The sequence below is a fragment of the Chelonia mydas genome, chromosome 14 (genome assembly GCF_015237465.2).
Source record: "Chelonia mydas isolate rCheMyd1 chromosome 14, rCheMyd1.pri.v2, whole genome shotgun sequence".
Taxonomy (NCBI): Eukaryota; Metazoa; Chordata; order Testudines; family Cheloniidae; genus Chelonia; species Chelonia mydas.
In genome coordinates, this window is record NC_051254.2 from 5,043,373 (window position 1) to 5,060,232 (window position 16,860).

The 16,860-nt window shown below is 42.1% G+C and overlaps 1 protein-coding gene across 2 annotated transcripts; it reads left to right on the forward strand.

Annotated features, from left to right (window-relative positions):
* The first annotated feature begins 1,974 nt into the window (after positions 1 to 1,974).
* On the forward strand, positions 1,975 to 12,726 carry LOC119567617. Of its 2 annotated transcripts, none has more exons than XM_037914234.2 (4): positions 1,975 to 2,373; positions 4,878 to 4,932; positions 8,100 to 8,309; positions 9,753 to 12,725. In XM_037914234.2, exons 1-4 carry the CDS (start codon positions 2,326 to 2,328, stop codon positions 10,118 to 10,120), a joined length of 681 nt encoding a protein of 226 aa, XP_037770162.1. In that variant the 5' UTR covers positions 1,975 to 2,325; the 3' UTR covers positions 10,121 to 12,725. The 2 variants fall into 2 exon arrangements, with proteins under 2 accessions (XP_037770162.1, XP_043384475.1); XM_043528540.1 differs by having other exon boundaries at positions 1,995 to 2,373; positions 4,878 to 4,929; positions 9,753 to 12,726.
* Positions 12,727 to 16,860: the final 4,134 nt, after the last annotated feature.

The window sequence follows — 16,860 nt, forward strand, 5'->3', positions numbered from 1 at the left end:
CCATAAGTTGAACGAAAACCCAGACCAAGGCAATGTAAAACTCAGTTCAGATGCACCAAAAGGCTAACAACCTTCCGTGAACCTGGCCCAAATTTCAGATTTGTAAGGTTGGTCCTGGCTTTGGGTGTCTGTGCAAATTATCCCTAGGTAATGGTAAGGGCAGCCAAGGCAGAGCGATTAAGATGTTGATTTTAGGCTTTGGAGATGATCACAAGACATGACAAAATCAAACCAAACATACAGAACCCTTCCTCTTGTTGTGCTCTGGAGATAAGCTCCCAGATCTTAGGCTCTTTCTACATGACTTTGGGGAAGTAGCAAGCCTCCTACTATGACCTGTGTCCTAGTGACTGGCTTTTGGAGCTTGGGCTTTCCACCAGTCGTTGTTTCACTAATCGCGCTCCACTCTATTCTATTCTAGTTCTTATACTACACTCATTAACACTGTATCCAAGTACCTACAAATAGCTTTGATAGCCCTGACTGTTGGACATGGATACTGTGTGCAAAGATCTTGTTTCAAGTGAAGTTAGATTTTACCCAAACTATTCACAAGATAGGGTAGCTGTATGTAGAACTCGTGGATCTTCCAAATTATTCACTGTAACTTTACTAGGTCTATTCTGGGGTCTGTTAGTGGGTAGTTTTTATCATTGTCCCTCTCCAAATCTATTTACATTACGGTTACTTCACTTGGAACATACTGTGTGCCCTTTCGCTATTCCATATTGTTTTATAGCAAGAAATATTAACTCAGAAACACACTCAAGGTACATTGTTTATGTTAAGGTCTCTCCCTGATTCTCAGCTTTCTGTCTTCAGGACAGTTTTGTTAAGATGATATTACATCTCCGGGGCCTACTTCGTAGCAGCATTAAAGTTGTGATGAATAAAACAACTGTGGTGAGTCTGCAATAAATTAATTGCTCCATTTTATAGGAACAAGAGAACTAGCAGGAGACTTGAGGCTGAACACAAATATGACTATTACTTGGGATCCATGGCTGAAAGAGTGGGAGGAAAGGAGAAAAAAAGATGCCATAGTGGGTTCAGAAAAAAAGGGAAAGAATTTGAGAAACAAATCTCTGCCCAGAGCATTGTGGTTAATAATAAGCATTTTGGAGTGTCAATTTCCATTTGCCTCAATAAATGGGAAATCTGAAGTTGCTCTTCAATGTTCAGATTTTAATTTTACAGGGATGTAATGAGCTAGTTGCTATGAGAGAGTGCCATTCTTCTTTACTGGATAGAAACCGAACTGCTCAACTATGTTTCCTAGGCCCTCTAACTGCTAATGGAGATTCTCCTTAAACTCAAGAGGCAAGTGCCTTTTTGTTTGCTTGTTTTTAAGGTAGACTGAGATCTATCCCTGCTGTGACTGTAAAATTCTACTGACAAATTCAGTCTGGCAGACATGCCTCAGAGCTGTTACGCTACTGTCCCAGACGTGAGATCCATGAACCTCAGATGCTCAAGGATAAGTTTTATCTAAGAGGAGTAGGTAATGAATTGACTGATGTGCAGCACTCCCCTCTACAGGGCAGAATCAGAACTCTTTGTCATGTACTCTATATTGCTCAAAGCCATCTGAGATTCCCCTTTATTTCCAGCACTTTGGACTTTTGCTTTCACAGCTTTTGGTGAGAGTTTTCTCTCTGGTGTGACCACGAAGTTCAATGTGGACATGATGTGCAGCATAATGAAAATTTTGAAGATACTAGGTGACCACGTATTTATTACAATAATCTCTCTCTATCATAAGGCCAGAATTTGCCACCTTTACTCAGGCTATACAATACCTCACTGTGGAAATAGTCCCATATTCATCAATGGGACTCCTCTTGGAATGAGGTGGTACTCAACGTGCATCAAGGTAGTACCCTAGCCCTTAGTCTCCAAATAACCTCAACAGCTGGCCTCTTGTGTCTTGGTATATGCCATTTTTCAGTCATTCCCCCACCCAGAGGGAAAAATGGTATGTTCTGGGAGCGATTGCTGGGCGGAAGTAAATTCTGCAGATTCACCGTAATTGTTTGACAATGCACAGTTTGTTTGCAGAGGGAACAAGCCTGAGTTGTCAGAGGCCATTACTGTGCTGAAGAGAAAAAAATGCAGAAAGAAAGAAACCTTGGCAGGGAATCTCTAGGCAGGACAGCGGTTTCTCTCTGAAATTCCCTGTGTCTGCAATGCCATTAACACTGACTTCGCTTGTGTTGCGCTTGCTTTGTTGTTTTCCAGTACAGTAAGTGGTCCATGCAGGCTGGTTAAAGGGCCCTCTGCCAGCTAGTGAACTTCAGCCTCGTTCTTTCTTTTTTTAAAATAAGCATGTCCTTCTTCTGCTGTTGCCATTGCCTCTCAGCTACTCCAGGAGAGGTAAGAGAGCAGCTACCCTGTTGTGTGCAAAAATGCCTGCAGGACATAGGGTGACCAGACAGAAAGTGTGAAAAATACGTGACAGGGGGTAGAGGGTAATAGGAGCCTATATAAGAAAAAGACCCCAAAATCGGGACTGTCCCTATAAAATCGGGAAATCTGGTCACCCTAGCAGGACAGAACTCTTGGGAGAGCAGGGATAGGAAGGAGGAAGGGGGGGAAAGGGTTATTAATGTGCCCAGTGTGGCGGGGGGGGGGGGAGGGAATCAAGCAGACTAATAATATTGGAAACTGATAACCCCTTTCTTGCCCTAGAATGCTGGGCAAAGATGGTCTTATGTGGGCAGGGCATGGCTGCTGAACAGATTCCACCGTACAGAGAATGTGAGAGAGAGGGAAGTGTAGGTGTACTTTCCCAGAAATCCCATATATGCATATGAAGGGTCTAATTCTGAGCTGGTGTATGTGTCTTCGCAGGGATTTAAGGTGACGTATGATGCCCCATTACTGTCCTCCACAGGCTAGTCTCATTGCAGACCACAGCCGTGGGAAGCAGACCCTGGGGAACTGTCATTCCCTCCTTCTACACAAGTGACCAGGGTCTGGGCATGGGCAGAGCTTTGGGTCCACTTCCCCATGGTGCTGGCCTGCACAGCTGAGTCCATGCATGGGGTGAAAGTAAGCAGTGACAATTTGGTGTCTGCTTTGCTCGCAGGGCAGCCTAACTGTGGGCTGTCCTTTACTCAGGGCAGATTGCAAGGTGCCAGTCTGACCATAAATAAGAGCGAGGGCAGACAGTAAATTACTACAGCTAAGCATATTTCTCAAAATAATTTGTGTTTGGTACATTATTTTGGAAAAGGCTTGTATGAGCTTCTAAGGTCTTTGGGGCTGGGTCCCTCTTTTTGTTGTGTGTTTGTACAAAACCTAACAACAATGGGGATCCTGGTCCATGAATAGGGCTCATGGGCCCGACCGCCAAACAAATTAATAAGTTAATAATAGTAATAATTAATAATATGAAAGCTCCCCCTTCTTTAACTGTTGACTTTTCTTCACTTTTTTCATTTTTAAATAGCACCTTTTTGCCAAGGGATAACAGGCCCCAAATTGTACACTCCTTAATAGCTGCTTATTTTTTTGATTAGTTCATATAAAAATATATCCACAAAACCAAAATTGGTGCAGATTCTTAGCAGCTTTTTCAACCCAGCATAAGTGATCATTGCCATTGATGATCATCAGCATGCTTTACCCTCAAATACACTTTCATCAGATAGCTCTTTCGTCTGAAGAAGAGCAGACTGAAATTTTTTGAATTTCAAATTTATGAGGAACAACTGTCTCTACATTTTGAATTGTGGTGAAAAAAAAAACAGGAAACAATAAAAACAAAATGTTACAAATGTTTTGTTGACTGTGTTTTTTCATCCGTTCTCATCTCTACTTTTCAAAAAGCATTGCAAACATTATTACTTATGCCATATGATTCCTATTTTGAGGTAGATATGAAATAGTGTCCTCATTTTATTCATGAAAAAATTGAGGCACAGATAAAGGTGAAGTGACTTACCCAAAGTTCTCTTACACTTATGTTTCTGGTTTATATATTTTTAAACACTCGGTGAGCTCATTGGCAAATTGTTTTTCCAGCGTCTTGTCCCAAGCCTGGGTTGGGAGTTAGAGGGCGTGTTTGGCACAGTGAATGATGGACTGTGTAATAGACTGATAATAGTCAACTTCTAGTGGTAATTCTGAAAATGTAATGGATGCTAAAACTGAGAAAATTCTTTTCTATCTAGCAACGGATAGATATTAGAATTCAGAGCACTCACAAACAATGCCTAAGAGCAACTACTTAGATTAGGTCTCAGAGTTCAGACACCTAATTTGCTATAAAATAGCTAAGATTGGGAAAAGTATTCATGGTACTAGATTGCAAATAAACACATGGGGGCAGAGGCTCAGTTGGTGTAAATTGTCCAAGCTACATCATAATTTACACCAGCTCAGGATCTTCTCAGAGAGAGAAAATGAGGCAACTATACTTGACTTATTTAATGGAAAACCCTTCCAAATTTTCTTCTGGTTCTTAGCAGTCTTCTTTGGGTGGGATTGTCCTTGCTTTGGGCCAGAACTTACTCAACAATGAGTATACCTTATTCCATAACTAGTCCCCACTGACTTCAACAGGACTACTCCTGGTGTAATGAGGCACTGTTCAACACAAGTCAAGGGGATCACAGCTTCAGCATTTGTTGGTCACCTTGAACCTTGTGTGATCCGAGTGAAAAAAAACCTCCCATCTTTTAGAGTTATACTTGTAAATAATATCCGGTATACTGGGAGTCTTCCTCTTCTCTAGTCTTTAATATTCCCCTCCAAGTGGGAATACATATAGTCTTAGGTGAAGATATCAGCATTGATTTAGCATAAGCAAAGCTCATTCCCCTTCAATTTGAAACCCTTGCATTAGACATAATAACTTTTCTTCTCTTTCACAGAGGGAAGCTCTTACTGCACAGTATCCAAAACGACCCTGTCGAGACATTGGCGGTGGTAAGATTTTAACTATTTTCCTTGGACGTTTTATTTTTTCTCTTTCTAGATGGTGGTTGAAGTGATAATTAGTAAGTTCTGGTATTCACCCAAAAACGTTTCATTGCTGAAAGCATATATATGTGTGTACATATATGCACGCACTCACATATTCTCAGGCTCCCATTTTGGGCAATCAAGAGAAACAAACAAAATAATAAAGCAGACTGCCCCCCCCCCGGCCCCCGAGTTTGTAAGCATGTGGTTATAAAAGAGCATATCAAATGGGAATGTTCTCACATTTATATAACACTTTTTATCCCCCCCAAAAACTAAACTATCAAACATGTATAGGAATTCACTGCAGTGCTACTGAAGTGGAGCCACATGTGGGGTGGAATGCAGCAGTTTAGGACAGGAAGTGAAGAATACCAAATTTAGTTGAAACTGGAGGATAATTGAAGGAGGTAGAATAGAATGTAATTGACAAAGATGGATTTTTCCCAAGACACCAGGGCTAAAAACTCTCTTTAATTTGCAATATGTTCAATGGAATATTTAAAGGGGTTAGAGACTATGGTGATAGACTTTATAGTAATTTAGGAAGGGAACACAAGTGGCAAATTGGGACAATTCTACCAGCATCAGATAGGTCTTCACCTAAAAATCAAAGTGTTTCAGGTTTTTGGGCATTTGGTTTTTTGAAGAAAGCTCAATTTTTTTTCAGAAAGCAGAGACTTATCATGATTTTTTTGGTCTTATTGAAATCTCCATTTTCTGTCAAAAAACAGCCCTAATATTTTACCTGGAACTGGGATAACTGACAGCTGTATAGTAAGCTATGAGCTTGGCATTTATCACAGGTTTCACAGTCTCTCAAATCACTTTTCTACAGTATTCAAAAAAGCCTCCAAACAGGTATTTGTTTCAGACATACTGAATAAGTAAATAAAAGATCTACCTGGAACTAAGTAAATGGCCATATTCTGCTTTCAGTTGACTCTGGAGTAACTCCATTGAGTTCAGTGGAGTAATTCTGGGTTTTCCCTGACATCTCAGAGAGCAGACTCTGACCTTCTGTTTTGTTACAGATGGATTACTTGCACTCTTAATTTTCTTTTTTGTTGAAAAAAAGTGTTTTCTTTCTCTTTTATTTAATAGAACTAAGACACTTTTTGAAAACCACTCTCAGCATTAATCTGGCAGCAAGGAAGCATACTGAAGCCTACTTTTGGAGAATAAAATCTGACTAGAGTTTTCCTTCTTTTAAAAAAAAAGTTTCTGTGACATTTGTTAGAAATATTACTAGCAAATGGATCATGTGTTCCATTGCTCGGGAGATGCAATTAGATTTTCTGCAGGTTTGTAAAACAAACTATGGTCTAAGTGTGTTGTCATGGAACCACTGGTCTGATTTCCAGTTAGATACCTCAACTTTTAATTAGGACTCTAGTACTTATTTTGGTGCAACCGTTTTTTCAAATCGCCTAAGGAATTTGGTTCTCAAATTCCCGTTAAAGTTATTGGGAACTGGACAGCCAAATGCTCTAAGTAGAGTTGAAATTCTTTGCAACATAATGTTCAACGGAACTCCTAGGCTAAGAATAAGAAAAATTTGCTTAGTGGAGAAGATTTGAGCATTGAAGGATTTTATCCTCCCAACACCCCTGTAAAGTGAGGAATGGGAAAGTGAGGCATAGAGTAGATTAAATCATAGAATCATGGAATGTAGGACTGGAAGGGACCTCGAGAGATCATCAAGTCCAATCCCCTCCAGTGAGCCAGGACTAAGTATTAACTAGATCATCCCTGACAGGTGTTTGTCTAACTTGTTCTTAAAAACCTCCAGTGACAGATTCCACAACCTCCCTAAGTCATTTGTTCCAGTGCGTAACTACCCCGACAGGAAGTTTTTCCTAATGTCCAACATAAACCATCCTTGCTGCATTTAAGTCCATTACTTCTTGTCCTGTCCTCGGTGCAGAAGGAGAACAATTTATCGCCCTCCTCTTTATAACAACCTTTTATATACTTGAAGACTGAAAAAATTGGGTTAGTTTAGTTTGCAGAAGAGAAGACTAGGATGGGGGCAACATGATAACAAAGTTTCTTCCTAGGTCATATTTTCTAGACCTTTCTCTAATTTGTCCACCTCTTTCCCAAAGTGTGGTGCCCAAAACTGGTCACAGTACTCCAATGGAGGCCTTATCAGTAGTTAATTGAGTGGAAGAATTATTTCTCATGTCTTGTTTACCTCACTCCTGCCAGTGCTAATACATCTCAGAATGTTGTTCACTTTTTTTACAACAGTATTACACTGTTGACTCATACTTAAGTTTGTGATCCATTATCACTCCCAGATCCTTTTTCTACAGTGCTCCTTCCTAGCCAGTCATTTTCCATTTTGTATTTGTGCGATTGGTTATTCCTTCCTAAGTGTAATACTTTGCATATGTCATTATTGAATTCCATCTATTTATTTCCGACCATCTCTCAGTTTGTCATTTGCACAAGGTCTCACAGGGTGTCTGTGGCTAAATGGAAATGGAGCTGAGGTCTCCAAAGTTTCAGTCCAATGCCTTATCCAGCCTTCCTACCCTAAAATGGGATCTACTGGTCAAAACTCTAAGTGGAGGATAGAAGAAAAAAGATGGTGCAGTAGTTAGTGTCGTACTCAGGATATCTCAGTTCAGTTCTCTACTCTACTCCTTGAGTGACCTTGGGCAAGTCACTTAGGGTAAAGTTTTCAAAGACGTCTTAGTGTCCCATTTTTAAAAAGTGACTTAGGCACTTAAGTCACTCTGAAAATTGGTCTTATGGTCCTAGATCGCTTAAGCACATTTGAAAATCTTACCCTTATTGTCTCTGTGCATCCGTTCCTATTTGCAGAATGGAGTAATAGCACTTCACTGCTGCAGAGGGGTTTTGCAAGGATAAATGCATTAAAGATCATGAAGTGAGCAGATAATTATGGTAACTGGGGCCCGATAAGCACCAAAGTAGATAGACAGATATCTGGCTCCAGCCAGTGGTACCAAGAGGACTGCTAAATATTACTACCAGTTTGTAATTGAGCATGGCCGGTAGCCCAGAGTCTTCCATATATTTCATGCAAGTCTTTTTTCGTTTCCCATTTGATTTATTATTTTGCTAACACTCCAATTCCTGTGGGTCTTTAATCTTCGCAGATGTCTTCAGTAAGGAAGGGACCCTCACCATGAAACTGGTAAATGTGCTCGAGATTGACACGGTGTTTTCAGATATCGCTGAAACTTTCAACAAGCAGCATGGGGATCACTGGGCCATGAAGGAAGCCATCCAAAGGCTGAAAGAAGTCTCTGGCTGTGCTCCCACTAATAGTCTTGCAGCCTGCATAGAGAATATAAAGCAGGAGCACGGTAAGCAGACAAGGGCTAAGGGTGAACTGAAGCCAATGGTAAAACAGTGATGACCAAATGCTCAGACTGAACTAACTGTGCCCCCCTGCAAGTTGACGTGGGCACAGCATTAGCTGGGCTCTATAGAGAATCTGTCTAGTCCCCGTGGCTACTAGGAAGGTTAGCAATGAAGAGTCTGCATTTTACAGGAGAGCAGCAGAGATTAACAAGTGTATTAATAAGGATTAGTCCTCCGAAGCTGTGTGTCAGACAATGGTTACCTTCACTTTCCCCAAAACAACATGTTTCACACCATTCACACCGAGGGCTATGTTTCTTGGGGGCTGGAGGGAACGTAGGGAACTGCTTTGCATAAAATAAGAACACGGCACCTAGTTTGATTCATCCTTTCACAAGGTTTCAGATGATCAGGGGGTGAAGGGGGTCACTGTTCCAGGATAGGAGTCACCCCACTTGTGGGTGGAGTTGTATTTACACTGTTTCTTGTTTCTGCTGTCCTCATGAAGTCCAGGAGTGGGACTGAATCCAGGTCTCCCATATGGCATGGCAATCCTTAGACAACAGAACCAGCCCTGTTTTGAACTTCCCAGTTATTTAACAAAAGCATATGATTGATTTGCTAATTCTTGTAAGGCCACTTCCTGGTTTTCTGTCGCAATGTGCAATCAAGATGCGAAGAATTTTGGACACCCTTTCCCACCTACCAGGCTTCTAGGTTGGTTCTGCATTGTAGAGGAATAAAAAATTTCCCAGCCAGGTTCAGTGACCTAACAAATCTGTCTCAAGTTCTCCTCCCCTCTTTAGATTTGGCTTTCTAGTGCAGTAACTCTTCACTTGGCAGTAAATCCAAACCTTCCTATGTAATGTTAACCTTCTGAGCCACTGCAGCAAAAAAGAAAAACAATCTAAACAAGGAGCTAAACAAATCCCATATGGAACTAGAAGCACCATGTGTTTGTGACGCCAGTAATAAGAAGAACAATGATGCATCTCATGGAAGATTAGACCAGATTTTCAATACACTTTTTATAAAGACTTACCCAACACCTGATGGTTTGCATTGAAAGAATGGCAGGTAAAAGACAGAGGATTAAGGGTCAAATTTACTCTGGTTTAACTCCAACGACTTCCCTAGAGGGAATATCAATGTGTTTGTACTAAGGATGAATTGGTCCGCATGTGTTGAAGCAAGTGGCATGGAGGAGCTTGACTTACTACTGGGAAATGGCTCTATTGTACAACACACGCACACACAAAACTCAACCACAGATAAGGAAGTTGGAAAGAACCTAATTTTATGTCATTCCTTTCACAGTCAGTCACTGTGAATAGCTCAGTGGTGCCAAGTGTTTAGGTTTCTAGTGACAAAAGCATTTAGACATCCTTCTTGGACCAAAACCAGAACGAGCTAAATCCCAAGATATACATTGTTTTGTCTTTTAGGTGCCTGCAATGTACAGGTGCACATGGAGGGCTATAGGTTTTCACTCGTTGCAGAAGAAAAAGAAATGCCTGAAAAATTGGAGCAGGCCCAACGGCAGGTAGGGGAGCTGAATCATGCCACGAATGGTGTCATTGCTGTGGAAATGAAGCTCCAGGAAATGGTCCGTTCTGTACTTCAGCATCAAAGTCAGCTGGAGGAGACAGTGAAAGCTGCAAACCCAGAGTACTTGGACCAGGTACGGCTAGAAGTTAATCTGAGAGAGAACTTCCAGAAAGTAAGCCTGGTCAAAGAGCTCTCAAAGCAGTATGGAGAAGATGCCAGCAGGGTGCTGAAGGAAATGGCCCAATTAGCTGCCCTGACCCTATAAAGGGGCTCCAGAAATAGGGATAGAATTGGAGTTTATGCCCTGCCTTTTATTACCCAAGGATTGTATACAAAATGATGAATTAGAGCCCATCCTGGTAGTGCAGTCATTATGTGGACAACAAATATGCACTCAGCAAATAGCTTATGGGTAGCCCTAGGTATTAAGTTTGTTCTGCTCAGTCAAGGAACCTCAGCCAGGGCACAAGCATTTGTCCCCAGAGGGCCTTTGACTTCCATCTGGAAAATCACAGATGGACAGAAGGTACCTCCTCCCTTTAATATAGCAATGTCAACACTTGAATTTTAACGCAGGATTTCAACCCGTACTGTGTCTTTCTGGCTGGAGGCCACCCCTTGATTCCACTTTGTGCAAGGTGAATTCCTGAGTAGCAGGTTAAGTCAGCTTTCCAGCTGCTTTGCCGCACCAGAGCAATGCAAAGCAACCAGAACTAGGCCAGAGAGTGTATGTGACTTGTCTAAGACAACCTGTCTGTCACAGTTTGTATTGGATTCAGTAGAATTCCCACCCTTATTTTCTAGTTCAAAGTAGGCTGCCTCTCGAATCTAAAACACAGCTAGTGTGCTAAAACCAGGTGTCCAGATTAAGGGTCGGACGTACCCATTGAAGGTATAGAGATATACTCTACATGGTTTATTATTGTTACAGATAATCATCTGAAATTAAAGGCATGTATCTTCTGTGCTAATAGTTGCTTCTTTTCCTGCTCTCTCATCTCTTGAAATTCCCAGAGGTGTGCAGGCTTCCCACTTTCATTGAGACAGAACCTTGAGGCAGACAGCACGTTACTAAAATAGCATGGGAGTGTTGCAAGTTGTTATTGAGATGCATCAGCATAGCGGTACAGGGCCCCAGGACTAGGATCACAGAGGAGTTGTTACAGATGAGGATTAAACTGCATTGGAAAGGTTGACAAGACGAGGATTTCAGGAGTACTTCTCTTTAGCTATGAGGTATATTAACATAGATGTGTGGGGACTGAAGAGCATCAGGAAAACTGCAATGAGGGATGAGGACTGGGACAGCATGGATTGGTATGATGAAGGTCAGGTGTGAGGGGCATTGCCAGACTGAATCGATTAGCACTATATTGGATTATTGACAGCACTATTCCACTACTTCTACAAGAGCACTAAATGAACTCAAACAATGGAAATAGACAACCTGCAGATCTCAGGTGCTTGTCATGAGAGTAATGGGATCTCGGCTGAACCGTCCGCAGGGACGCGAGCCTTTGAAGTCCAACTGGATGACAGCTGAAGTGCCTCATGCACACTCAGCTGAGCCTGAGGGGGAAGGAAGGTCAGAATAATTCCATAACACTTTAGATCAGGAGGTCTGTCATTCAAATGGGCCTCTTTGGAGAAGGGACTGTGTGACTGGGGGAGAGTGGGATGGTTTTGCAAGTGCTGGACCTGGCCAGTGGTTGAAAAGCTCATTGAATTTGTCACATTTTTGAGAGATGATGGAGAGAATAGAAACCACAAGTGAAATCCTATCCAGCCTGCTAGAGCTCCACAAATAACAACAAAGGGAGCTCAATCTCTGGGTTTTTAGACTGTCACTTCCATACTGTTGTCTTAAATTTTGTTCTCATTTGCCGCTGCTCATCCCCAAAATACATCAAAGAGCCCCAAGAGACTTATCTTGCCCTTAAATGTCCTCTCACCATTCCTCATCCCATCTCACACCTCACTGGGGCAGATTGCTGCAGATTTCTTTGCTCTCTCAGTGGTGAGCTGCTCTCTGTAAATATCCACCAGACTCTATCCTGCCAGAAATCCAAACTATTCAGACATTTCCTTTTGGAGTTTCAGGATGCCCATTTGCTAGACGCCGGCTTTTCACAAACTCACCAAAACCCAGCAGAGAAATGCTGATCACTATTATTATTTTCTTGAACCTAAATGCAAGCAAATGCTCCTGCATTCAGATCAAACTGGGCATACATCTCCCTTTCCTTGCCTAATTCTCAAACTTTCTCTCTCTCTCTCTCTCTCTCTCTCGCTAGTTCTTTTCATTTTGTTGTTGAAGGAATTTGGGAAATAAGTACATTGCCACAGCTATTTCCTGCTGCTCTGCTGGTAACATCTTGAAAACTGCAATATATGCCTCTGATAGCCTTACAGGCATGCGTTTTTCAAACAAATGGGCGTTTTCAGTTGTCAGTGGCTCCCAAAGCTCACCTTCTGTATTTGCTTTCTTGGTGTGTTGAGTTCTCTGTGGTCTGTCACTGCCCCTCATGAAGGAAAATAACCCAGATGCTTTACCCCAACAAATCCTGCATTTCCTGATGATCACAGTAAGATAGCTGTGATGACACTGTGTTGTCTGCCAGGGCTGTGTTGCATTGTGTGTGGCTCTTCTTGATGAAGGAGGGGGTGGGTGAGTGTGTTAGTCAACAGGGGGAGAAAAATTGTCTTCTACATACTGTGTTTATGATCCTTTTAATAAAATATACATAATGTACACAAAATAAAGCATTAGTTCAGATAGTTTTTGTGACATTTCCTCTGCGTTTGATGCTATGTTTCAGATGCATTCTCCCATGCCCGACATTTTTAATAATAAGAGCTGAGTGACTGTGCGCAGTGCATTTCATGAAACATATATGGGCTATATTAGTCTTATGTGTCCGGGAATTCTCATATAGGGTTCTTTTGCTACTGTTACACTCAGACACAACACAAACCTCATAATATCTGTGGTTAATTTAGTCCAATGCACTCAGACATGTCAATGGCTATTTGGAAATGTACATTTTGGAACCCACCAGCATTCCTCCCCTGCCGCCTTCAGGAGAAGAGGGCTCTCCATCTTGATTCTTTGAATCTAACCCATACAACAGGCCAGATTTGGACCGGGTGTAAATTTCTCAACATTCTTTTTTCTAAGAAAAGTTGTTTCGTCAAAACCAGAATGGTTTGGAAAAATGTGTCAATTTGCATTGAAGTTTTGATGGGAAAGTTTCTCAAGTCCAGGGTGTATGAGAGAGGGAGAGAGAGAAAGAGGTAGAAAGAGATCAAAAGCCTGATCTTTTGGAGCTGAAAACAGACGTTTTGACACAATTCTATTTTGCGAAAACCATCGAAAGATCTTATTTTTGTTCAAAAATATATTTTGAAACCTTGAAAGTTGTCGTGAAACAGAATTGTTGTTTTCTAGCCAGGTCTAGTAACTACGGATACAAGCAGTCCCATTAAAGTCAAATGAGTGTGATTGCTTTGCATGAGTAAGTGCTTCTCAATGTATGTAAGGGCTGTAAAATTTGGCCCATGACAGGAGCGGAGTCAAGTGTTCCTGCCCATTTGTCCTGAAGTATATCACAGGACGGAGCAAGAGGAAGGCTTGCCTGGTGGTTAGGGTGCTAGCCTGGGGCTAAGGAAACCTGTGTTCAATTCCTTACTCTTCTATGCACTGCCTGTGTGGCCTTGGGCAATTCAGTTAGCCTCTGTTTGCTTCAGTTCCCTATCTGTAAAATGGAGATAACACTTCAAAGGGGTTTGGGGAAGATAAATACATTAACAGTTGTGAGGTGCTCATATGCTATGGTAATAGAGGCTATGCGAATGAGCTAGATGGGCTTTTGGGATTGGAGAACCTCAGAAGATTCAATTCAGTTTGGACAAGTGCCCAAAAATCAGTTGCTCACATATACTAAGGAAACCTCTTGGGTCTGCAAAACAAGGATGGAAACCTTCTGAGCTTCCCAGTACTCACTACTTCTGGTCAAGTTAGGAGTAGGGCATCCTTTCTCACAGTATTATGGTTCTTCTGTTTCTGCTCATGGCCCAAACCTGGGAGAACCAAGGCTGCTGCAAAAATAAAAATAAAAAGATGGGGGTGGGAATCTGATCAACCGGAGTTTTTCAGATCTTGAAAAATAATTTGGCTTGGGATAAAGCTTGGAGTCAGAAGGGGGATTTAAATATCTCAATCCTTGCTGAATCCCTCCCGGTTTCCTCCTTCACATCTGCGGTTACACACTCAGGTTCCAGGGATCGCAAGGCTGACCTGAGTCTGAAGCAGAAATGTGAGGCCTCCATTGCTGCTCCGTCTTTCTAGGAAAAGGGCACTGCACACAAATATTTGGATCCCTAATTGGCGTCATTAAAGAAGCTGGCCATCTGGAGCCCGCTCAGTCTAATTAGTCATCAACGGGGTGGTGTTTCTGTCACAAAAAATCCTCCACTCTTACCCTGTTTTCACACAGAGGCGTTTCCAGGCTCTCTTCTCTGCTTTCATACCGTGGAGAGTGGATGTGCTCCCATTTAAAAGCCATCCGCCCTGGAGCTCACAGGCCGGTAACTTGTTACTTGGCAGGGCTGCCAGGCCTGTCTCTGTAAATTTCAGCAGGCTGGAAAGATTGCAGCTACATATGGTAAGGAAGCCAGAAGCATGTGACTTACCCCACCCTCATTTGTAAGTCACTCTGATGTAAGGTTTCCAAACTTCATAACCCTGCAAAAAAGCTAGTGATGGGAAAAGCAGGTGAGCGGAATAAGCAGGGTGAGAAGAAAGGCGGGGGGGGGGGGGGAAACCTGGACAACAAATGAAGAGGGGACCCATGCATTGTAGCTGTTTTGCATGAAAGTTCTGGGTTTTTAGTTATTCACTTTACTTTCCAAAACAGTTTCCCTCTGGTCACCATTTTCCTCCTCGCACTAGAGCTGCTGTTTAACAGAAGTGGAATTAAGTGGATTGAATGAAATATTTTATTTTCCTGCCTTTCTGGTATTAGGACAGTAAGTCTATGACTTACTGCCTCCTGTACTCTTTACGTTCCTCTTGGGCTCATACAGTTTCTGCATAGCTGGAATAACCAAATGTAGCCATTCCAGTGCCTTTGTCACGGACTGAGCTTCATCTTCAGCCCAAGAGGGCTCACACTGGGTTTGCCTCTACTAAACTAATAAATACATAAACCAAAACAAGAACAAACCACAAAAAGTGCTTGATTAAAAATAAATGCTAGGAAAACTTTGAAGGAATGTGGTCGGGGGGTGAGAGACTGCAGCAAATAAATCCTATTTCATCCATCAGCGGTGAAGTAACAATGGAGGAATCAATGGTGAATGGACTTGTAAAGGCTTAGAGGTTTCTCTGAAATTTTCTAAGGATATCTTCTTATGTGTGGTCCTTCCACAATTTCTTGCTCTCACCTCCCCTGGAACACTCCATCTTCCCACCTCTTAGAAGCCCTCCCCGCTTCTTGATGATCTGGCGGCATAGACTACGTCCAGATTCCTTATCCCGCTCCTGCCCAGAATACATGACTTCCCAATCTGTAAACAGAAAGATCTCTAGCACACAGTGTAGGTACAATCAGTCAACGGAGAAGGCTCCAGCGTACAATGCAATAAATATTTAGAGGTGGGCCCAAGATCCAAAGTTCTAATCTGAATCCAGACTTGTTCTGTAAAACAGGTGCTTGTCAAACTCAGGGGTTTGGTTTGGTTAAAGACTGGAGACCTGCCACAAAGCTCAGATCCAAATCCAAATTCAGTTGGAGTGTGGTTCAGACACATCTCAAGTTTTATGATTAATCTTCCTTTATTTTGAGGGGAAAAAACAACTAGTTTCTTCCTGCCAAAGAGGAACTTCAGAGTTCTAGACACAATATTAAAAAATATTATTCTGGCTTGGGGGAATAGAGTTTGTATCAGTTTATTAGTCATTATTAATTATTATTATTATTTCACACCACCTCTAACATATAGGAAAAGGCCCATAAAGGCAAGACACCAAAGGAACTTTTCAATTTCATACCCATCTGCACTAAAAATCCCCATCATTTTTGAGTAATAATAAAACAAAGAGCATTTAGGAGCAGCAACAGCAGAAGGCTAATGTAAAGTGATATATTTCAGGCCCAGGGAGTATGGTGTAACTTACTCTTGCCTCTGCCGCTTGTTTATTGTGTTTGTCTGGTTGCCCAGGGAACCAGCTCACGCCGTTTCACTCATTTTATAATGTTCCTGTAAATGTTAGGTAGGGTCGGGATTTATTATACACTGTCAACACCTAAAATGGAACGCGCCGCTTAGCATCGTTTATTTGGCGAGACGCCTCTCCTCACTCCTAAAAAAAAAAAAAGTCTTTCTTATACAGATATATACGTGCATGTGTACCTCTGTAAAAATAAATAAACCCTGTCAGTTTTCCAGAGGAGCCTTCGTCCAGGGAGAATTGATGTCGGGTGGTATAAAGCTTGTGTCAAAGGAACGTCTGAGCTAGACGGCAGGCAGTGACCTGCTATTGGGTGGGACCTCTGACTCACGTTATTTGCAAGAGGTGAATGTTTAGGGGACAGAGGGAAACATGTTTACCAGCAGTGTTTACCCTCCCTCAAAAAAGCAGCACGACCCCGTCATGGCTGTCGCAAAGGCCTCTGTTGATTCAGGAGATGAGTCATCAGAATGATTAGGGCTGGAACGGGCTGGTTTCCTTTCCTTCATCTGTCCCCCGGCATGACTGAGCAGATTTGATTGCAGACTAGCGGCTGGTGAGGTGAAAATGGGCTTTTTGGGTTGTTGTTTTTGGGTGGTACCAGCCAAGCTGACACATTCCATTTAATTAAGGAGGCTGTTAACCCTTTGAGTGCTAAGGATGAGTGTAGTAGACATTTATACTCCTTACCGAGGTCCTGGCGGTGAGTGTACATGTCTGTAATCCACACCTCTTCTCCTTCTCCCCCAAACTGGAGCCTCACCTTCAGCCCA

Excerpts from the sequence above, each read along its gene's own strand:
- LOC119567617 (XM_037914234.2), top strand. The coding sequence starts at position 2,326 with ATGTCCTTCTTCTGCTGTTGCCATTGCCTCTCAGCTACTCCAGGAGAG. Across the intron at positions 2,374-4,877 it reads TCTCAGCTACTCCAGGAGAG|AGGGAAGCTCTTACTGCACA; the intron begins GTAAGAGAGCAG and ends TCTCTTTCACAG. Across the intron at positions 4,933-8,099 it reads CTGTCGAGACATTGGCGGTG|ATGTCTTCAGTAAGGAAGGG; the intron begins GTAAGATTTTAA and ends TAATCTTCGCAG.